This window comes from Epinephelus fuscoguttatus, linkage group LG8, assembly GCF_011397635.1.
Source record: "Epinephelus fuscoguttatus linkage group LG8, E.fuscoguttatus.final_Chr_v1".
Lineage (NCBI taxonomy): Eukaryota > Metazoa > Chordata > Actinopteri > Perciformes > Serranidae > Epinephelus > Epinephelus fuscoguttatus.
In genome coordinates, this window is record NC_064759.1 from 37,731,552 (window position 1) to 37,755,571 (window position 24,020).

Below are 24,020 nucleotides of genomic sequence, written 5' to 3' on the forward strand. Positions count from 1 at the left end.
AAATAGCCTACATCAGCAACCTGTGCAGCTCATATCATGGCACTAAATACAACTTGAATTGCATACGTAATAAGCAGTTTTGACAACGTGATGAACGTACTTTCATGTTTAAGAACTGACTAATGGAGCCACTTGTGTGTGACATGCCATTAGTTGAATACCTCAACATGAAGAAGATCAAATTTAAGTAGAGCAGCACAGGCTGTGTTTGTTTACTAGAACTTCATGTGGTTTTTTTTGGGTGATGAGGAGACGTGGCAGAGGTAGTCTCTACTAAAACTAAAACAACGCCAATATGGCAACAATTTGCATTTGATTAAAGAGGTGTCCTAACTGGCTGCTAGCAAAGCAGTGCGCTGTGTAGAGCGCAACTTTTGTCAGACACCCTGTTTGTATTTATTTATCATATCTAAACAATACCCCATTTCACTACAAAACCAAAATAAGGCAGCAGCTGGCTGGGGGAAGATTGCCAGGGAGCTAAATTTCTGGTAAATTACCATTGCTAATAACAACCTACTTGCTGCTGGCTATATATATTATATGTCATTTCCAGTAAATATCACAATATGAAACACGTGTTTTCTGTTTGGAAAAAGTAACCTCACAAACATAGGAAGATGGAGAGGAGGCTCGCCACTGAGCTTTTAAGTGGTTACGTCTCCAGTCTGATCTCTTGTAAGGAACGTGGTTTTTTACATGGTTACATGACAGAACAGAAGTGCATATTTATGGAATTTAGCGTGGACAGACCTCTCAGATGTTCTGTGATGGTCAGGCGCTTGTTTGCTGTGGGAACATAGTAGCATTATGTTCCAATAAGGAGTCAAGTGGGACACCTGTTAAAGTTGGTATACTGGTCTGGTCTGGTGTTTGGCTTAATGTCAAACTGGTTTGAACATTTTTAAATCGGCTCAACCCTTGAAGACACCTGACAGATGCTGTCCTCCACATGTGGCAACTTGAAAAGAACTGAAGTATTTAACTAAACAGCATTCTTCTCTTCTTGTGTATGCTTGTAAACCTCACAGATAGCCAATGCTATGGTGAGCACATGGCAGGGTCCGCCAGCTATGAAGTCCTTGTTTACTCGGATGTTCTGCTGTAAGAGCTGCCCCAACATCGTCAAGACCAACAACTTCATCAACTTCCAGAGTTACTTCCTGCAAAAGGTACATCAAAGAAACAAAACACCCTGACAGGCACGCACAACTTACTCACGACAGACTAAAGAAACAAACTTGAAGTATCATTTGAGGCATGGTCAATATCTTCTTAGCTTAGCACAGATATATCAGTATTGGGTTTTATATTGGCTGATAGAAAAACATTTCAGTACAGAAATACTACAAATATGGTTTAAGATTTGCGAACAGTGGTTTGTATTTCTTTATTTGGGGTTTTTGTCCAACAGCCCTGACAAGTTGATTTGAGCAACCAAATGTAAGAGTCCTCATACAAACTCCAGCATCAACTGGGCTCTACTTAGAAGATCATGTGCCTCACTGAAGCACACTGTGAAACTGAGATATGAAATTGTCTTTCATCTTTTTTGTCGCGGTATCAAATCATGATAACTGTTTTATCTTTGTTTTCCATGTCAGACAATGCCTGTTGCCATGGCGTTACTCAGAGATGTCCAGAACCTCTGTCCCAAAGATGTCCTCAACTTCATCCTCGACCTCATCAAGTACAACGACAACAGAAAAAACAAAGTAAAGACTCACATTCACACACACACATTTACTCTGATATAGTAACTTTTAAAGGCTTAGACAGTTAGGATCACGGCTGTCCCCAAAAGTTACCAAGTGCATACAGGCTGCTTTATTTTCAGGTTCAGGCAGCATCATAATTATTAGTGATTAAAAAATGTATTTATTGAAAAATCCTAAAACTGCGGTTTGTTAAAAAGCCTATGAAAGCAATATGTTTGCATGTTGCCATTTTAGATGCCAACAATAAATCTTCAGCCCCAGGGATGAGCTTTCATAAAAGGGGTTTGACATTCTCATCTTTAACCACCTCTTGTCTGGCTTCAGTTTTCAGATAATTACTACCGTGCCGATCTGATCGAAGCACTGACCAACTCTCTGACCCCAGCCATCAGCATCAATAACGAGGTGCGGACAGTGGACAATTTGAATGCTGACGTCCGTCTCATCTTGGAGGAGATCACACGATTCCTCAACATGGAGAAACTGCTGCCGAGCTTCAGAAACACCATCACTGTCAGGTTAGGAGCATAGTGTGTTTACCTGTATACACTTCACAGATCTTCATCCCACTTGTTACAATAATTAAAAATGTTGGTGTATTGCTTCCTATTGCTGTAAAAAAAACAGGTCTAGTTTTCACCTAATCAGGTCATGTTCAGATAGGGATCTTATCTTCAGCCACAAGCTGCCACTAATTCTTTTAGGAAATTAGGCTGAAGTGTACCTGTCATGGATTCAGCTGCAATAACTGGACAACAAAATGAAAAGAAAAAACAGGATACCACTGGAGTGGAGCCCGTCGCAGCTGTCAATGGGTGAGAGGTGGGGTACACCCTGGACGGTTCGCCAGACTGTCACAGGGCTGACGCATAAATCCCTGTTACTCTCCCTGCTCAAGGCAGGAATACTGTGCCATTATGCCACCTTGCTGTTCTGTATGTAAGGTACAATAGTGGAATGATGGGACAGAGTTGTCTAGGTAGTAATGGCACGGATGTGACATTTTGATGTTATGAAGTTATATGTGCAACCCACAGCTGAAATTTTAAAAAGTGAAAAAAATAAAGAAAATGCTGTTTTTTGTTTTTTATGTTTAGATTTGGATGTGGAAGATAACTTTATGAAGATTTTACAATTCTTAAAAATTAAAAATTTGTCTTTAAAGTGTCTGTGCCCTCTGCCTGTAAACATTACTGAGAAATTCTATAAATCATTTCATCTCTGGCATATTTTTTGACAGGCACCTGAAGGCAGCATAGCTTTAATTTTAAAGTAGACTCAGTTTTAGGTGATGCACAACACACATCCATCTGCCACCATCAGCTGTTAACGTTTGTTTGAAAGAAAGACGGAGGCACAACATTTGGTTAATGTATTGTTATATAATTATAATGTATTATTTATATATAACTTATCCAGAGGGAAGAGCAAATTGTGTGCTATCATTTTGACATGGAAAAGGCATATTTTAGCATTCATTTTCCACACAACTGGACTGTCTTTCATTTGTCATCTCCTCTGTTCCTCTCCTCTTCCCTCTCTCCAGTTGTCTGAGTGCGATCCGTCAGCTTCAGAAGAACGGTCACATTCCCAGTGACGCGTCACTCTTCAAGTCCTACGCTGAGTACGGACACTTTGTTGATGTTCGTGTCGCTGCACTGGAGGCTCTGGTGGACTATACAAGAGGTAGGACATTTATCACAGGAATGTTATCATCATAAGCATTCTTGTGAAGCTCATTGATCTAGCTCACAGGCTCCTGGAGATCAGCATTACTGGATCTTTTGTATATCAGTCATTGTTGATGTTATGGGTATATTGAAGCCAGTTAAGGCAAATATATACATCTGTCTGTGCAAACACAGAAACACAGTGTTTGTTTTGCCACAGTTCTACAGAGTACACAGTTCTATCTACATCTTCAGGATCTTGAGGATGTTCTTCATAGTGACACGTCCTTGTATTTACGTTTGTTATGTTTGTGTCTCATGTGTGCATGATATCTGTTTTTGTCCTGCAGTTGAGAGAAGCTCAGTGGAGCTGCAGTGGCTGCTCAACATGGTCCAGAATGACCCAGCTCATTATGTCAGGTCAGCGAACAACCAGCACGTATTTGCACGTAGCACACATACGCACTCAGTTAACACAAAGCCATGCTGTACATTACACAGTGTCCTTACCTTTCCACAACGTTTAAATGGAAGTTTAAACGTTGAGTAGTTTTTTAGTCTAAAGTAAGAGAAGAACTCAGAAAACTGTCAACTCTGCCATCAGAAATCTTCAAAAGGTTGAGTATAAAAGGAAGAGAATGTCTCTCTGTTTACACATTTTCACCAGTAGGCAGCAATGTTTTTGAATTGGTCCCTTGACCATAAAAAATGTTTCACATTTTATCATGTTTAACTTAATACAATAATTACATACCAAAATGTACATTGAAACAGTTTTTGGCTGCTGCTCCTGTCCATCATGGTCGCAAAAAAAACAAACCTTCCTGCAAGCAATTTCAGTGGAAGCAAATAGGTGACAGAAGCCACAGAGTTTCAGCTAAAGATTATAATGAGTCTTTATTAGTCTGAGTTTGACAAATCAAGTGTATATCCCCTAAAGTTGGAGTGCAATTCCTGCTCTATGTTCCGACCCCTTTGCTGCAGCTCAGTGAGAGAACCGTCCATAAAAGCATGGAGAGGGATTTTCATACAATACAATACTATCAGAAGATAATGTCTTGATTTGTTTATCTCAAACTGCTGAACTCTCATAGCTTTAGCTCAACTTTAAAATGCCTTTTGCATAGAACAGGATTGACATCACTTTAGGAAGGGATGTCTTTATGGCAGGAATAACAACAGAAACCAATAAACCTTTCAGTGTGCATATAGGCATGTCAGTATTGTTGTAAGATAGACTTGAAAAAATGTGACCTCATTCTCTTAAAGTAGTTTTTGGTATCCCAGAACTTAATTCCAAGAAAGGAGAAGTGAAAATCGCATGGCCTGCTGCCTCTGCCATTAAAATGACATGCAACCATGTTCTGACACAGGCAGAACTGTGGATTACTGTTGTTTCCCTGTAGTGTGATTGACCATCTGGATCAGTGATCTTGCTTGTGTAAATTGAATGACCAACCTCACCTGCTGTTGAAAGAAGGCTGTAGGTAATGGAAAATGACTGAATAACTCACAGACACACAGCTAACGTGGATCTCTATCTTCTTGTTTGTTTGTCTGTGTTTCTTTGTTGTCACATCAGACATAAGATCCTGGGTTTGCTCTGTAAGAATCCACCTTTCACCAAGACAACAGACTCACCTCTGTGTAACGAAGCTCTGGTCGATCAGCTCTGGAAACTTATGAACTCAGGTGAGACACGCACGTGCACACACACACACACACACACACACACACACACACACACACACACACACACACACAGTATAGTATACTATACATATATATATATATATGAGTTTATATGAAACACTTCACATAACCAGTTTACAACCCCAATCCAAAAAGAGGATGGGACGCTGTGTAAAATGTAAATAAAAACAGAATGCAATGATTTGCAAATCTTCTTTGACCTGTATTTAACTGCATATAGTACAAAGACAAGGCTTTTAATTTTCAAACTGATAAACATTATACACTCTAGATTAGATGACAACACATTCCAAAAAAGTTGAGACAGGGGCAACAAATGACTGGGAAGGTTGTGGAATGTTCAAAAAATCACCTGTTGACATTTTACACAGCGTCCCAACTTTTTAGGATTGGGGTTGTACATAATAAATAAAAACATACCCAACACAATTATTTTAAACTAAATAATAGTTACAGCACTAATAACAGAAAAAAAAAAAGTTGAGTTGGGATCAATGATTGTTTCCTTAATTTAAGAGAGACTCAGCAGCCAGACATTCCTTTACTATCTGTTGAGGAGTGACTGAAATTGTCCCTTAAATGAGAATAGCTGGTCCACCTTAACAATCCACCTTAAGTGAGTCTGGGCAGGTTCCAATGGCAGGCTAACTCTGGGACTAACCCGCTCCACTTTAATCAGCAGGTGGAAAGCAGGATGTGGAAACTTGGCCTGGGGTCTTGAGGAGTTGTTGCATTTGTTCACTGACAAATAGCCGAAACTGTACTCACACACTGCACTGCTTCGTTTAAGCGCATACTCTGTGCTTCGCTCGCTGCAGCCTCGCTGTCACTGTCACACAAACGCTCACACAAAATGGCACCAAAATCTGCACTGTGATGCGGTCTGGTAGGTACTGATCGTATAAGAACCAGTGCCACGTTAACCCTGTCATACCAACATTTTTTACAAAGTTCACATAAAACCACCTGAGCAAGAAAGCTTTCACCCTGTCAAGGTGTCATGACATTGCACAGACCTGAATATGTTTGTAGGGTAGCCTTAAAAGAAACTATTGCACCGCGCTGTAAGTCATTTTTTTGCTGTCTATCAAAGCCAGCAGTGCCGATTCACCATGACGCCGAGAAAACTCTAAGCATAATATCTTTCACAACGGGAGCCCGTCTCATTTTACCAGTTCACTTCTGATGGCACTGCAGCTTCAGACATCTGAGGAGATTATTTCACAACCAACTGGTGCTGTCTGGATGTTTTCAAAAACCAAAGTGGCTTCAGAGAGCATTCATACCCCTTCCAGATTTTGTTGTGTCATGGACTTCATTTAAAGCACATTTTGTAAGAACGATTAAAGCATTTAATGGTCTCTGCAGCACAGTTGGCTCTGTCACAGTGACATAGAAATTCAGAACCACCAGGGCTCCTCCTTGAGCTAACTAAAGCAAAAGTCAGTAACCAGGCAGGAACCAAGACCAAGAATCCAGCAGAGTTCTTGTTTTCCAGATGAACTAGTTCACCACCCGTCTGGTTTACTAAACATGCTATTGGCAGTGATCAGGGACCTTATCTTTTCATGCCGGCTTATTTGGTTTATATGATTTCTGTTCTCTGTGTTAAATAGTAGACAGAGAGGAGCACTTACATTGCTACAGCATCCATTCCCACCAGAGTCCCTTACACTAAAGATAGAAACGAGCATCATACCCTGTTCCCTTAGATCCATCAGTTGACGTGTTTTGTCATCTGACTTGAGTTTTCATCCCACTGATGGAAAGATACAGATGGCTTTCTGTCTTTCAGATGGACAAAGGCAGAGATAAATTAGTTTCCCTTTCCACATGTGTTTGACTGGACAGACTTCTGTCAGACCTTAAACCAGTCAGCTGTTGCACAACTCACTGACACAGTTTGAATGTTCTCTGTAATCATCTATAATAGATCCCGAGGGGTTCATTAACTTTAAATGACTCACAGTGGAAGAGTTGGTATTGTGTTTTCAAATGGGTAATGCAACATGTGTGTTTCTCAATCAGCTGGTTTCCAGACCTTTGCTTTTCTCTGTTCTAGTAGAGGAAAAGGACAAACCTTGGAGCTTTGCTACAGTTCATCATGTAGTAGAGGATAAAGTAGAATGCCTCTCTGCCCTTTTTCTTTTCACCTGTGTACTTCTTTTCTTAGTGAACCTTTCAGCTAGATTGGTGAGCTTCACAAAATGCTAATAACATTAATAACAGCTTGCATACTTGGAATAAATTTCCAACCTCTGGTATAGTCCACTGGAGCCTTGGGCTTTGTATCGTTACTTGATAACTTTTAAGGTCCATAATGAAGTAATGAAGTACCAAGCAGTATCAAAACATCTCCAGTCAAATGTTACCTGCAGTAGATCCTTTTTGGTCCAGGGGTTTGATCCAAGACCGCCCTGACTCCCTGCCAGATTAGCAAACTTTCTGTTGCTGTCATATCCAGAGTTGCTCGCCTCTCTGCAAAGGGTCAGGTCAACGTCTGCCCAGTTAGAAAGAGCTAGCACATTCAACACTGATCCGTTAAACAGTCCCAACACACTGGCACTGACACTGAAATGCCTCAACACTGTTGTTAAACCCATTCAAAACAGTTAGGTAATGTTAGCTTTGTGGTGCTAACAGTTAGCTCTGTCACTATGTGTGTGTGGGCGGACTTTGTCTCCAGTGCTCAGCTCACACTCCCGCTGCAGCAGCTACAACCCATACAGTCTCTACCAAAACGTTCAAAACATAGACTTTAGAAAAATGGATGTAGCTACTGTGATGTCACCCACTGGTTTGTGGACTGTTGTTTTGAAGCCTCAAGTTCAGCATTTCAGCCGGTGCCATCTTGGTTTATTTTTTTTTTCTTTTGGAGCCAGAAGTGACCAGGTTTGGGCGAAAGGCCGGTGCTGTGGAGGAGCAAAGGGTGGATCTGGCTGACAAGCCAAGGGCACTATCTGCAGACAGCCTGTCACTCAAAGCGGCCCACCCTTAATTATGCATAACTCAATGCCAAATGTAAATGGGTGAATTATAAAAAAAGTTTGCCCCTCTAACAGCTTAACAGCTGTCAAGACAGGGAAAATACCTGTGGCATAGTGGTTTTTATTTATCATTATTTTATAAACCATTAAAAAAATGGAGAGAAGCAGCAAGTCTGAGCACTTAAGAGGCTGGAACCAAAGTTAAAGGGATAGTTTGGATCTTTTGAAGTGAGGTTGTATGAGGTAATTATCCATAATCAGTGTATTACCTTCAGTACATGGTGGTCGGCACAATCCTGGTTTGGAAGATTAGGCAGCTGTGTCGACAAAAGTTAAGCAGTGTACTTCTGGGGACAGATGTTAGCAGCAAAAATGTTTTAGCCACCTAAAAAAACAAAACAAATCAACACAGTCTAAAGTGACACTGTATTTAGAATATTTTCTCTGCTTTACCTTGCCGCAGACATCTATTTCCTTCGGCACTTCATTTTCTGAACCATAGAACTTCCATATGCCTACGCATAAGTGCAAGGGTGAGGCACAGTGTTACGCCACAGTTTAGCTGTTCGGATCAGACGTCGAAGAGTTTATGGAAAAGACAACAAACACAAGAAGAAAAGGTGCTTATGACAGCAATGAACCAATGTTGTTAACCGTGGAGACAAAAGGATTTATGAAGCAGGGTATACAGAAGAAGAACTTTTGCAGAGGGAGACTGAATAGGCTGGAAGACAGAGATGTGTAGGAATAGGGAAGTTCTTCAGTTGAGAAGATGTAGGGCCAGAGGAAAGGGCTGTCTGACAGCAACATAGAGCAGTTAAAACATTGTCAAAATAGGGTCCTTATAGGTTCCTTCATCATTATCTGGTTGTTTTTTTTTCCGTCCATTTACTGAAAAAGTTTAACGTCTACTTTTCGGTGCGGTGCCTCACCATATACGCACATGGCTCTGTCTTCTATTGTGTCCTCAGGTTTCATTATTTCTCTCTTTTCCAGGGGGTCCTATGTGCCTTTCAGCTAGCTAGCCAGGCCGTAACGGTTCAGTGTGCCAATCTAAATACACACCGTCTCAAAACCCAAATACAAGTATATGTTCACAATTCCATATTCCCAAAGACCATTGGGCTCTTATTGCACCGTGTTATTTCATTTTATTGACTTACAAACTTGAAGGATGAACAAAAATATTGATGATCATTATTTCCAGTGAACTTTTGTTTGTGGGTCAGTCAGTGTGGGTGGCTGTTGGACAGCCGCACTGTGCTGCCAGTTTAAATACAAAGTGACCAGAGTGTGGTAACCTTAAATACTATGTTATGAAAATGTGTTGGTTGTTACCCAAAGCCCCCCACGTGTTAAACACACACACTCACACAGGATGATGTTTCACTGGCTGAAGGTCAGTGCCGTAAGAACACAAACTCAGAGTACTTTCTGTTGCCGTTAGAGTCATTTATTTCAACCTTCTTCTAAAGCCGCAGTCCACCTCCAGTGTTAGGCGCCTGGCCTTTGGATTGTCAGCTTCAGCAATATTTAGTGTTTTGTTCATTCCAAGTCTCAACACACTGCTTCTCAAATGACTCATATAATGATGTATTAAGCTTTTATATCATTGAGAGCTAATTATCTTGTTTTCGGTTCACATTGTCTCTGTGAGAATGTCAGATAAAATGTGTGGTTAAGGATCATGCAGCTCAGGGTAAATTACCGGGGTTTGAAAAAGTAGTTTGGACTACGACCATGCCTGAAGGCCAACAGTATTGATAGCTTTCCCGAATGGCCACACTCGAAGGTGGGGTGAAAAGCTTGCTGTTACAAATGAAAAGCAAGATGTGCTAATCATTCAAGTCAGGATACTGGTGCTAACTTTTTGGCAATCTTTGACGGTGTTCTTGGTGTTGTGTTTTTATACATATAATGCCTGTCATACACTAGAAGACTAAAAACACTAAGTCTGACACCCTCTCACATCTGAAGACAATGTGAGTTTTAGTCACACTATAAGATATTGCAAAGATCACAATGGTCGCTATTTGCAAGATTACAACTAGATTTATTTTTAAATTATTTCCCATCCTGCTACTGGTGGAAAATATGATGCCAACGTCCCTTTAAGAAATCTGACATATTAACACTTTATTTTGTGTCTGCAAAAACACATAACTCTGAAAAACACAAGACTAAAGGTGAGATAAGTCGACAGTATTTTTGTCAATTCTGCATCAATAAAGATAAACTTTGTCGGCTTAACTTGCTACCAGGCTCCGTTAATTAGCTGCAATGTTTTATCAGGAGGGGAGCATGGAAATTGGGAGGCAAACTGTTTCAAATAACATTTCTCACTGAGATAAGTGCCGGTTGGTGGATCAAATAAGCAGTGGATTAAACACTGACTCTTGTTGACTCCACAACTTCTCCAGTTTCTACTAATTTTCCACAGTGCAAGAGAACTGAGACATGTTCTTGTGCATCTCAAGAGTTCCCTCCATGTTAACTGTCGACCCACTTTGGTGCTGGAGAGAATGCAGCTATTGGTTGTTGACAATGTTCATGTCATTAAAGTTCAGTATTTGCATGAGCGGAGACTAAAAACTTCCAGTAATATTAAACATGTTTGATTTTGTCATAATGTGAAGAAGTTTGACCAAAGACAGCCCAGACTGAGTTTTATGACCACATTACACCAAACGATTGATATCACAAGAGCATGCACCAACCAAGCTAAAAGTAATGATTTCAGTTCCCACATTGGAAATTTGTCTGTGACAGTGAAACACCTTTAATAGTGGTTTGGTGTAAGCCTGTCATTGGATGATAGATAGCCTTCACCAATTGTTTCTACTTCATTTGACCTAACCAGCTTTGCCTTTTGTTTTCTCTCCCGCTGCCCTCATGTCACCTCCTTTTCACCTTGCCCTTTCCTTTCTCAGGTACCTCTCATGACTGGCGGCTGCGCTGTGATGCTGTGAACCTCTACTACACGTTGTTTGGTTTGACTCGACCATCCTGCCTACCCCTGCCAGAACTGGGCCTCGTGCTAAACCTGAAGGAGAAGAAAGCTGTCCTGAACCCCACCATCAAGCCTGAGCTGGGCGTTGGTGCTGTTATGGACACAGCTGCCAGTATAGGCATCCACGGTGTCGGCATGAGCTACGCAGCTGTAAGTGTTGTGTCAGGACAGTTAGTTTAGTGTAAACACAAAATGCACTTTATGATCTACTGACTGAACTAAATTTAAAGTGATGTTTTGACAGATCCCATGAGTGTATTTCAGATACTGACCATAACTTGTGTAGTTTCAACCAGCAAACACGTTAGTTAAAGACATATTACATCATTGGTTTCTTTGCTAATGGTGATGTAATGGGTGAGCTCCTCGGTGGTCTTTATTTCCCTCTGTTCTGAATGTCTCTGATTTACGAGTGCAACATAAACATTTTCAGATGGCACACAGATAGTAGCCACTTTGTAAAAACTTTGTTATCTTAAGTTGGATCTGTGTAATTATGGCTACTATAGTGCTGCCAACAGTATTTGGCCGTACCTCATTCCCATTGCATCACCTTTGCACCCAGAATCACTGTTAAAGGAAAACTTTTTTTTATTTTTTTAACTTGACCCTATTTTCCCAACTTTAATTGTGTCTAACTGACTAACAGAGACAACAATTGTTGAAAGTGATCCAGTATTGAGAGAGTGCTGCAGCTGCAGTGGCGAAACGGACCGCAATGTAATCCTTATGGGCAATTGTGCAACGTCAAATTACATCCACTAAAGTGCTTGTTTTTGCCACTGACCGGCTCAGATTGTTATTATAAGTGTCTGACAACATTATGGAAAGGAGCCTTCAGAAAAATGTAACATTTTCTTTACCTTTCACTGATCTGTTCTGTTAGTGTGTGTAACCAAGTCTCACTCAAGGAAAAGTCTCGTTCAGAGATCTAGTGGACTTTTGCACATTGTTGGAATCAACAAAAGATTTAGCCATGACATCGATATTCTTTTAGGCAACACTAAGCTAAGCTTTCTGTATTTCAACACAACAGACTTTTCCCAGCCCTGTGCGAACTTGACATTCGAGGCCCTGTTCATTAACATACAAGCACAGAAATCACGCACAGTCGCATAGCTACTACTACTGCACTGGCCTCTGATGTCTGTGCTGCTCGTATCACCACTGTGTCAGTCCAAGAAAGAAATTCTCAGTCCCAGAGAGAAGGGAAGGAGGGGACAGAACACTGACCAAGGAGGGTTGGAGGGGAGAGGGGAGGAAAGGGGAACAAATGTTGGTCAAGCGCAGTTCCTGTGGTCCCTGGTCATTGACATTTGTGTATTTCATTATTACACTGTTTGCTCAGAGAGCTGTGTTTTTGGGAGAGTTTAGGGTGTGTATGGAGGTATGCAACAGTCATTTGTAAAACTGATGGTGCCTAGAATGTCAACATGTTACATTACAGACAGGAGGAGGCAGTGGGAGCACTTAAGCCTATAAATAAATCATTCTACTTCATAACAAAGTTTTGCTGTTGAACAAAAGCATGGGAGTCAACAATGGTCATAAAAAACCTTTTGTCCACCAGTGATCAGCCTAAGTTAGTTCTAAGAGGCTGAGGCAGAGGCCATAATATGAATGTCTAAACTTTTATTAAAAACCAAGACAAACAAGGAAGCCACACAACTACATGTTAAAGTTTGTTTGTGTCTGCCAGGTGGATGAAGAGCCAGATCCTATTTCACTGGGGGTGTGTGGGGTGGGCCAGCCCCCCCAGGGCCTGAAGAGGAAGGCTGAGACCCCTCTGGGCTCTCCTCCAGAGCCAGGACAGGTACTGCAGCAGCAGGACGATGATGGAAGAGGAGGGCGCTTCAAGATCAGGGTAACTCATCTCTGCTCCTGCGCTTTGCATGGGACTGCCCACATACATGGGACCATCTTTCGTACTCTGTTTGTCTCTTGTTTCATTCAGGCTATGTGCTTCTGTCTTAATTACATCTGGGATATTCTGTCATAATATTGTCTCTTTAAAGACTCTGAAATATTGATGATCTGTTATTGGTGTTAATCTGCAGTTCAACACAATGGAAGACGAAGATATTGATATGGAGACGGTTCATGATAGTCAGGCCTTCATTCACCATCATCTCAACCTGTTAGAAAGACCCTCTACTCCAGGTGAGTACACACACACACACACACACACACACACACACACACACATTTCTTACATCATTCTGAAAAATAAATAAAAATACACATGACCTGGTAACACACACCCACACCTGTCCTCTTTCTCTCCGTAGGTAAAGAGCCACCGTCAGTCGAACAGTCCATGCTCTCCATGCCTGCCACACCCGTGCCGTCCTTCTCCAAAGAGACCACCTGCTCGTCCTCCAAACACAGCGGCGAACATGGCCACCACCATCACCACCACCACCATGAGCACAAGAAAAAGAAGAAGAAGCACAAGCACAAACACAAGCATAAGCACAAACATGAAAGCAAGGACAAGGAGAAGGACAGAGAGAGGGACAACTCCCACGCCTACAGCAACAGCCCGGCCAGCGGCAGGTCCCTGCGCTCACCCTCTCTGTCTGACTGAACATCTAGAGGAGAGTTTGCTTTTGGTTCAGTCAGGGTAACATCCACCTAGCAGCAGGCTTGCAACCCTGTGAGCATGGAGACACAAAGTGGCAAAACATATTTAGTTCCAAACATTCATTGCACAGTAGTATTATCATACAGGGAGACTGTAATTGTAATCCTCAGATAACGGCAGCAGTCGATTCCTCGGCAGAAACAGCAGACCGTGTTGGCTTCTGAGAGGAAACAGAATTTTGAACTGAGGCTGCAGTGTCATTAAAGGAAACCCTCCTGAGGCGTCCTTGTATCCTCACACACCACACACACAGCCTGCAGGAGTTTGTGGACTTTTGACACCGCTTCCAATCTGTCTGAGGCATGCAACCACATACACCTCTCTCCACAAGCAGGCAAATACAGTCCCAGCCAACCTCAGACAGCCCCCCCATAGACACCACTCTGGTGCGCCTCATCCCCACAGCTCAATTCCAGCATTCAATGAGTGGCTTCTGAGGGGGTGTATGATTGATTGTGGTGTGGATCAAACCATTCTCTGTGGACTGGGCCTCCGGTGTCTTTAACATCCTGCAAATGACATTTCCCTGTTTGCTCACAGATGGAAATTAAACAGAGGAATTTCCTGTATAGTTTTCCTGCACAATTGAAACTCAAGTAATACTAGTGTTTTTAAAAAAATATGTAATTTTTTGTTTCCCCTCTGTCATCATAGACAATAAAAGATACATTTTGTGTTCATGAATGTTTTAACTAGATTGAATCCAGCTCCACAGAGGCAATTATGGCTGGGTTTTCTCTGGCACTGTATCCCTTTGTTTGATTAGGTGGTTTTAAACAATGAAAAGAACATGCAGAATTCAACATGCCCCATTTAGATAACCAGAGGGGTCAAGTGTTAAAAAACGGTTTTCCTATTCAATCCGCCTCCCAAGTCCATCTTGCCTTTCCTAAGTAGAACAATAAAAGACAGAATCAGAACATTCATGTTAAGGCTCTTGACTGCTTAAATAGTCCCTGTCAGCATTTATTCCCATTAGTACTTGTTATTATCCTGTGATCTCCAGTGTGATATGACATTGTCCCTGATGGTTGTGGATTCCCTTCGTGGGATTACAAACTGTTGATCAGGTGTTTTATATACAAGGTTGATTCTTTGTTAAACACAATAATGTGCTCAAAGCTGTAACACAATATTGATTTCACAAATGTACCGACCAACATGTAGAGGAAAGAAATAACAGTTTGAGTAGCTTTTACAAGATCTATGGAAAATTAAAGATGCTTCACTTAGGAACATGAGCCTAATGTTTTCTACATTGTAATTTTTGTTAACTGTTGATGTAATGCTTTTTTAAATAAATTGAATACAATTAGCAGTTTCTTAAAATGTTTGTGCTAAAAGCAAAACGTACTGATGCCTTTGTGAAAAATAGGCTGCAGCAACTTGTGAGCTACATGGAAGACAAATGATTTTTGTGCATGTGTGTCCATGGTTAGATTGTGTTTGTCACTTGTCTCTTATCTCATTTAATCTTAGATAAAAAAAAAAGGAACCCCAGCACCAGTATTCCTCTTGAAGAAATCCCTCTATCAATAAAAGAAAGGGTAAGGACTGAGGACATAATGTCTCACTGACAGCAGAAACCCATTTTTAAGCTGTTTGTTTGTTCTACCTTTATACATTTACTTCATTAGTATTCTTTCATATCATTTTATAAGGGTAATTTTAGCATTGATTCAACCAAATATGCTCCTCACAGATACAGTAGGCTACATGAGGCACTTGCCAAAGGACACTGGGTGTCTGATGGTTATTAAAGTGCTGGTATAAAGGCATTTGATTCATTTTAATGGCGGGTAGCTGAAGTGTGGGAGTACGCAAGTGTGGAAACCAAAGACAGAATGAATGGCATATATGATGGCAACATTATATGTGTAAAGATGCTGCGTTGTGCGTATTTGTCTTGTGCAAGCGCCTTCTTATCCAGAATGAACCCGCTTTGATTTTAATGAGACGTTGCATCGCAGTTATCACTGTGGAAACTGTGGCAGATCTGAGGAGCTGGTAAATCTCTGCTCCTGGCCCGAGGTGCGAATTACATTCCTCCCACTCATCTTTCCCTCTTTGCTCTCCCCGTATCATCTGAATCGTGGCTGAGCAGAGCCCTCCTCCAACCCAACACCAATAAGAGTCCTGTCCGCTCTTTTCAGTCACCTCCCCCCTCCCTGCCTCCTCCCTCCTGCTCTCTTCAACGGTCCTCCTCTCCGGTGGTCCCTCGGTTTCGGAGTCGGCATCACTCACTCTCCGACCTACAGCACAGGACTCTACGCTCAGCCCGACAGAGGAACATGTTGCTTCACAAATTGGTACGGTAAGACTCCATGTCTACAAGTTTTAGTTTTAGTTCACTCCAGCGTACTGACATCACTGTGCGTAAATCCGTGCGTAATTACGCGTTCATTTAACCGTATATCTTTGGTAGTTTGCGTTGTTCCTTGTGGCTGAAAGGGCATATTCCTGTTTTTTTCCTAGCTTTTGTAAGAATGCTCTTCTTTCCGCTTTCATTTCCGCTGCTAAGCATTTGCACAACAACTGTAGATCCGCCAAACCATCAAAGGCGATTGTTATGCGGATGCGGGTGGTCCGTATTCACTTTGAACTAAACTCCACACCATCTTGTTAGGTCATTGACAAAATGCTTTAGTATGGCCTGTGTTCGACCAATTACAATAAAGGAAGAGTTATGTGAAGCTGTGATTTGGTCTGTCCACATTTTTTGGCTTTAATGCTTCACAAAAAAAATTGAAAATATAAAGTTGAGAATTCATTATAGAGCAGCCAGTGCTCCACAGAAGGCTCAGCCTCCAGGACTGTTTATTTTTTTTTAATATAGCAAATAAGGAGAGAAATACAACACATTTTGAAGCATTTAGCAGTAATCACAGCAAATGTAAAGCCAAGCAAAACACACAAAAAGTGTGTGTCATTTGCAGGGATGAACTGACTTCTACTTTTTAAGAAGTATATAGTCTGATGAGAGGCTGTTGTGTCTCTCATTTCTGTTTTGTTGTTGACTCTCTAATGGAAAATAGACCTCATGAGCTTTGATTAGTTCATGCAGCAGTTATATAAATGGCTAATGTCAGATGTGTTGTTGTTGTCTCAGCTTGTTTGGATCCTGTCAGTCCTGTGTGGCACTGATGTGTGCTCAGGATTTGTCTACGACCGGCCCAGACGCTCAGGAGAGGACGGGACGTCAGCCAGGACAGAGTGTGAGTACGCTGGCCTTGTTACAGGAAACATAGAGAACATCTTTGAACTGCTTGACCCTGAGCTGGCAAGCACTCACACAACTGAGGTGGCCTTGAAAAAAAAGGACTGAATCTCTCCCACCCTCAGGGTGGCTGTTTTTGACCGATGGCTTCCTTGTGGATAATAGGCAGGAGAAAAAAATCCTACAAAAATCAGTAAGTGAGTAGAGCGCCTGGACTGTCTATCAGATTATAGAAAGATTTCACAGAGTCAAGTGGGAACAGGGAAATCTGTCCTTTTTCTTTGGTGTGATATCATTTGAGCAGAAAGAGTATTTCCTTTTATACAGGAGTGCCTTATGTGATATACCTCAGTGGCTCAAGACCCGTCAATACAATGAAATGTGTACTTGTGACTCCTGATCACAGGGTACTTCTGTCTGAGCTGTGGGGAGTTGAACTAAACAGTGATTTCCCCTGAAAGGCTGTAACATTGTAATCATTTCTAGAGCTCTGAAACTGCACATGATAAAAAGCAATGTCAACAATAGTGTAAAAAGCCCATTCCAGTTTCCTAAAGTCCAAGATGACAGCTTCAGATTACTTATTTTGTTCAACTAACGCGTCCAAAACGCAAAGTTATTTGGTTTAATACCACGTAAGACTTTTGTAATTGAATATCTTTGGGTTTGGTACTGTTTGGGATAAGATAGGACATTGGCCTCAAGGAAACTGTAATAGACAAACTTTCACAATTTTCTGCCATTTTATGTGCTAACAGATTAATCTGAAAACAAACTATGATAAATCAGTGATGAAAATAATTGTTAATTGCAGCCCTGCATCTCCACACTACAAGCACTGTGTGTCTAAAGTACAATGCAACTGTGCATTAAGCTCATGTGAAAGCCTCTCAGAACTGTATTCAGCAAACCAGAGAAGAAGTCACACACTTTAATTCCGTTGCCAAAGTGGCTCGGCACAGGCGCAGCAAAGTGTATTTTGGATCTGCATTAATGTATCTTGGCCAAGTGTGGGTAGGACATGCCTAAAGCTACGCTCCAAGTCCAAGACACACGCAGAAAACAACTTCTGAGTTTTTTTTAGAGCAGAGTAAATCTTGAACCCTATGTGAGCTTCAAGTGCAATCAGTCACCCTAGTTAGCTGGAGTGACACACGTCCACCCCCGGCTGTCTCCCAGATCACTCCCCTAATGAACAACATGCAATTAGATGAGAACTAACTTTCCACACCAGCAACTGCAGCTCCAGAGGAATGTCTCCTGCTCACTTTATTTGCTGGGTTATGTTCTATATGAAGTGTCTGCCAGTGCATATGAAATGAGCGAGCAGAGAGTATATGGTGGTGGTGGTGGGTAGGTGGAGGCTACAACGGATCACTGTGACCCTGCAAGGTTGGGATTGGGCAGCCCGCGTGTTTTTTTGAAGAGAGAGAGTGTGTTTGTGTTGCTCTACCTTGAGTCAATATTAAGAAAGCATTGGAGCTCATTTTCTGCTCCACATTCTCAAACCCTGTCGGCATGAGGAGGCAGAGTTTGCTTCACTGTGCCGTAGATTGTCATAGCAACAGGCGGCAGCTGCAGTCTGTGCTGGAATTTTGTTGCTGTATGTTTTTGCAGCATTTTTGCATCAGAAGAATTTGGGGGAAAATGCATTTGTGGACACCATGAGTGTACATTTACAAGAAAATCAAAACACATGGCACAAATGTTCTTCAATATACCACACTTATTTACCAAAGGTTTAGGGTTATCTTGATCTTCATCAGGATGGTGTCTCAAATTGTTTACAGCTTCATAACAGTTCATCAGTTAGTCATTAGACTTGGTGGGGGAGACAGGTTGAAGCTCCAATTTTCATTTCAAAATAAATTCCTTACTCTGTCAACTTAATTTTACAAATCATAATTCAAAGTTTTATTTAATTTTATAGAAGATTATCTAATGACAAAAAAAAATCAACACAGAACACAGGGGAGTAACCAAACAGACACTGATATAGGAGTGTAGGAGTGTGAGGCTCTTTCTAACATCTTAGAATCAGCCGGGCACAACTTACTAAGCCAGTTATTAGTGCTCTGAATGCAAATTTACTCAACCGCAATAGTTTTGTCCCAGAGGAGACACAATTTGGTGATCTGGGCAGCTCACATACTAACCATTCACCTACTGTATGTACCCTTGGACATTCCCATTGTGCATGCATGTATGTACCTTGTTCTATTTTACATTTCCAACATAAATTGTCTTTAATTGGACCCACTGTATTGTGTCCTATAGGGGTTTAGTAAAATAATAACAATATCTATAAAGTATTTTATATTGAATAAATTTGGTTCTGGCTTCTGTACAGCGGTGCCCCCAAAGGGGAGCCATACAATACAGCCCCCCGTGCTCCGTCGAAAATAAGTAAAGGCTGATACTACGGCACACTCTTTTTTTATGCCTCCGTGCTGGTGATAGCTGTGGCCGGAGGCATTATCTGTTCAGGTTGTCCATCTGTCCGTCCGTCCATTCATCAGCCCATCAATACACATTTCTTTAAATTCGGCACAAATGTTCACTTGGACCCAGTGATGAACTGAGTAGATTTTGGTGGTCAAAGGTCGAAGATCAAGGTCACTGTGTCTTTGAATCCGTCTCATTCTCATGAACGGGGTATCTCAAAAACACCTTGAATGGATTTCTTCAAATTTGGCACAAACATCCACTATGAGTCAAGGATGAACTTCGTTGTCATAGGCCAAAGGTCAAGGTCTCTGTGACCTCATCCATTGCACTCTCTAGTGCGCAGTATCTCAAGAATGCCTTGACGGCCCACTTGGACTTAAAAATGAACTGATTAGAAATTGGTGGTCAAAGGTCAAGGTCACTGTGACCTTGTGTATGTCTTATTCTCATGAATGCAGTACCACAAGAACAACTTGAGGGAATTTCCTCAAAATTGGCTGAAGCGCCCACTTGGACCTAACAATGAAATGATAAAAATTTGGTAGTCAAAGTTCACTGCGACCTCACAAATCTCAGAAATTCATCCTCTAAGATGAACATCACTGTGACGCTACAGTGCTCTACAAGAGTACGTTTCTGGCTATTAATCAATGTCATAACTCAGGAACAGAAGGGGAGACATTTGGTCAGATACTGATTTGATGACACTTATCTTGGCTGCCCACCTTGAAACTGTGCTGATTGTATAGATCTTCTGTGCTGTCAGGGGGAAGATGTGTGTGAAGCATCCATGTTTTCACAGACACAAACAGTAATTGCAACTAGACAGGTTTGTGGAGGCATACACCCGTAAGGTGGTAATTCTTGTTTAAGCTGTGAAACTAGACAACCTAAGGCATTTGTTAATATCAGCTATGTCGGTATAGTTTGCTGGAGAGGGGATTCATAACGCTCCAAAGTTAAGAAAATTTTTGCAAGGTAACAACTGGCATGGCCATTTTAACATCGGTTCCTTGAACTCTCAGCTTTGGATATGTGAATGAAATGGGTTCTATGGGTACCCACAAGTCTCTCCTGAATCTGAGTAAGCTTGTTTTCAGTAAATGCTTTGTTCCTTATCATCAGTGTACTCCTTCAAATTAAAGCTGTATATTTGACGTGTTAAGTAAAAGGACACCCAGCTTAATGAAAGAACAATGAAGTGCCTAACATGTAAAGATACATAACATATTATAAGCGAATTCCTGAAATTCAGTTATGGCTTCAGGTTTTAGTGTGCCACCTCAAGCTTTTTAGTGGCCCAACCTGGCCACCCCATGACAAATTTTTGGGGGCCCCACTGCTTTTCTGATATATTAAGAATTGTTGAAAAGTATCCTTTCCCATGTTTCTTCATCAAACTACAACACAGGACTAACCACTGTTATTTACACAAAGACACATCTCATGCCACTTTGATGCTTTATGAAACATTATTAGTAGCTGTAGGAAGCACTCTATTGGTTTTTCTTTCTTAATGGAGACAAACATCCCCTTTAATATAGTGTCCAATTTGTAAATATTTCCAAAGATGGCCATAATGTGCCAGATTTTTCTTGTTCTGTTATAGGAAAGGAATTTGCCGTATTTCATTCAAAACACATACTTAGATCTCTTCCATTTCTGATCACTTCTTGATAACCCAGCCCTGGGGCAGGGATGTCATTTGACACATCACAGTTCTTCATATTCATCTGCCTGAACCTGGACATTTGAATAACTCACCTCATGAAGTTTGTTACTTGAGCAAAGTCAAAAATTCAAACTCACCAGATGGCAAGCAATCTGCCTCAGTCAGCCCTTGTCAGTGTAAGTTCTTTATAGCAGGATTTACTTACTCTGATCAGAAAGCTCTCTGCTATTTAAACAGATGAAACCAACCAGCCTATAGTGGCAGCACCAAGCACACTGCTGCCGACAGTTTCCCTTCAGAGATCAATACAGTATTTCTGATCATTAGCAGCACACCAGTCAGGGTGAGGAAGAAATCCTGCACCAACTTTGATTTTTACCTGGTTTGTCTTGACTTAAATGGAACAGGCCATTCTCAGTGGAGAACATAGGCCCTTTTCACAGAAATGAATGATGGCCACATTCCATTTATCTGTTTTATTTTAAGGATCCTACTATTGTTTACGATGGCTCAATGTGTCACTGTCATGACTTGTTGGGATACTTGAATAGAACGTTCAAGTACGCTCTTGTGGCAATGTAATCACTGCCTGGATTATGCGTACAGAGAACATTTCTGTCAGGTAATAACTCTGCATTCATGTACCATGTAGGCTTCGGAGGGAGTTGGTTGGGGAGGATGGCGGGTGTACAAAGTGCAGAACCTTGGCACTAGATCTTCAGGTTCACAACCAGATTCCTTTCTTGGGTTTAGGCAACAAAAGGACTTTGGTTAAGGTTAGAGAATGTCAATTAACAACATTTCCTTATTATGTCAATAGAAAACGGAATGTGGTTGGCATAACGTTTCCCTCAAAAGGTATTTTGTTGTATAGAATCCAAATTTCTAGGAGACAGGGCTGGTCAACGTAATGTTGGCATGAGACATTTGGAAGACGCCAGATTTAGATTACTTAACAACACAACTCAAAAACAGCAAAAGATCAAACGTCATTTGTTGTTAATATTCTATAACAAACTGACGTTGGCATTAGGTATTCTCCTGACACTGAATTACTATTACAGTTATCTTCTAGATTTATTGTATTTATCACTAACAAGAACAAGCACTAATGAAAAATCAACACAAATAAACAACTTAGCCAACAAACAATAATAATAAATAAACAATAAGAGAATACGGTATGTGCAGATTTTGTCTTCTTGTTTTTGTTCTGCACCCCGGATGGCTTTTGCCCAATTGAGGCTGAGAAATGAAGCCAGTGAGGAAGTGCCAAAAACTGCAGTTCCTTGAATGGCCACTTGAGGCTGGCTCCAGAAGCCAGTTACTCCCCATAGACCCACATATTAAAATGCCCAACTTTACAGCAGAAATAAACATATTTACAGCCACAGCTCCAACTGTCCATCCAAATAAAAAATAAAATAAAATAAGATTTTCTTCTTCCTACTCCTTTTCGGTCATGGAATATGTTTTAGTTGATAGCTGTTTTTGTTTGTATGATTTTGAATATTGCCATGATCGGAACAAATAAATAAATGAAATGAAATGAAATATGGTCACCTCTGGCTCCAAAAAAATAAACAAAAACATGATGGCAACAGCCGAAATGCCGAATTGAAGGCTTCAAAACAGCAGTCCACATACCATGAGGTGGCATCATGATAGCCACGTCCATTATTTACGCAGTCTGTGCTTTTGCCTTGTCATTTTCTCTTACCCTAATACTCTCCACACACACTCCACTCCACCATTTCCCTTATTCTGTTTCTCCAAATAAATGTATTCACGAGCAGAGCTCAAGTTCACACTCATGGAGCTAAGAGGACATTGTATGTGCTCTAGCAGGTTGAAATAAAAAGACATCTACAGTGTTCACCTTTGACCTGCAGTCCACACTCATTACCACAGAGCCGGAGTGAGTCTTATAGCAAAGAGGGTATTGATGCTGTACCACGCTCTGAGTCTCCACTACTGTGCCAGCTAGCTGGGCAGCATAAATAATTTGAAGTGTAACACCTCAGTTCCTTCACATAGAGTACATTGGCACATGCACGTGTACTTGCAAAAACACACACACCGGCACATACAGTATGTCCACACAGAAGCACACAAATGTGTGTTGAAGAACTCCTGTTGGCATCCTCTGGTTTTCTCTGTGAGTAAGGTTGTTTTTTTCACGAGTTAGAGGACAAGGAGCACGTTGTTAGAAATGTGGCAATAAGTTCACTCTCAGATCTCCAGGATGTCTTCAGTTAAGCCAGGGGGTTCTCACAATGTGGGTTGGGTTCCATATGGGGCCACCGTCCTTTGGGACCTGAGTGGAAAAGAGCATTATTGTGTTTCAGTTAAACCTGTCCCCACAGTGAGATAGAATTACCACAGTTTGGGTCCCAGAAGATGTTTTAAAGTTTAGTAGGCTAACTGTTTAGTTTGCCACATGGCTTACAGACCTTTGGTCACACATATTAGAAGTTATTATCAATTATTATTCAATAAATTGAATTGTTTATTGTTAATTTTTAGTTTGCCAACCACATGTTGTTTTTTGACCAAGTAGTATATTGTAGTCATACAGTATCTATGACTGCAGGTTGACTTTAAAGACATTTGGACAGTGCAGCCATTCATTCACTATTTGGACAATATACAGTATTGTGTTATTGCCCCCACTGGCCAAGAGCCAAAATGTCTTCCCAGCTCACTCTTAATGTTTTGGAAGTGTGAAAAGGTGTTGAGTTCAACGACAGTGGTATTTGTGGGCACCACTGGGGGCTAAACCAAAAATCAGGGACTGTAGTTTAAAGTCACAGTGAACGTGTGCCTCTGACCCATGATATCTCTCTGCTAATGTGATTCACAAGCTATGAAAGTTAAGTGTGCTTTTTAGTTTCGTCGGGTGCTACAAACAAAAAACTAACTAAAATAAATAAATAGCATA

At 41.2% G+C, this 24,020-nt stretch overlaps 2 protein-coding genes across 3 annotated transcripts in view; both read left to right on the top strand.

Annotated features, from left to right (window-relative positions):
* Nucleotides 1-15,050, top strand: part of taf2 (TAF2 RNA polymerase II, TATA box binding protein (TBP)-associated factor) — a 34,225-nt gene extending 19,175 nt beyond the window's left edge. The window contains exons 18-27 of the mRNA XM_049584172.1: nucleotides 1,032-1,172; nucleotides 1,605-1,715; nucleotides 2,043-2,236; nucleotides 3,265-3,404; nucleotides 3,739-3,808; nucleotides 4,971-5,080; nucleotides 11,019-11,248; nucleotides 12,798-12,962; nucleotides 13,156-13,258; nucleotides 13,387-15,050. Coding sequence (XP_049440129.1) covers nucleotides 1,032-1,172; nucleotides 1,605-1,715; nucleotides 2,043-2,236; nucleotides 3,265-3,404; nucleotides 3,739-3,808; nucleotides 4,971-5,080; nucleotides 11,019-11,248; nucleotides 12,798-12,962; nucleotides 13,156-13,258; nucleotides 13,387-13,685 — 1,563 coding nt within the window. The 3' untranslated portion in view covers nucleotides 13,686-15,050. The remainder of the gene's footprint in view (nucleotides 1-1,031; nucleotides 1,173-1,604; nucleotides 1,716-2,042; nucleotides 2,237-3,264; nucleotides 3,405-3,738; nucleotides 3,809-4,970; nucleotides 5,081-11,018; nucleotides 11,249-12,797; nucleotides 12,963-13,155; nucleotides 13,259-13,386) is intronic.
* An 882-nt stretch (nucleotides 15,051-15,932) lies between these two features.
* enpp2 (ectonucleotide pyrophosphatase/phosphodiesterase 2) overlaps nucleotides 15,933-24,020 on the top strand; it is a 41,322-nt gene continuing 33,234 nt past the window's right edge. For both annotated transcript variants that reach the window (XM_049584561.1, XM_049584562.1), the window contains exons 1-2: nucleotides 15,933-16,051; nucleotides 16,852-16,957. In XM_049584561.1, coding sequence (XP_049440518.1) covers nucleotides 16,034-16,051; nucleotides 16,852-16,957 — 124 coding nt within the window. In that variant the 5' untranslated portion in view covers nucleotides 15,933-16,033. The remainder of the gene's footprint in view (nucleotides 16,052-16,851; nucleotides 16,958-24,020) is intronic.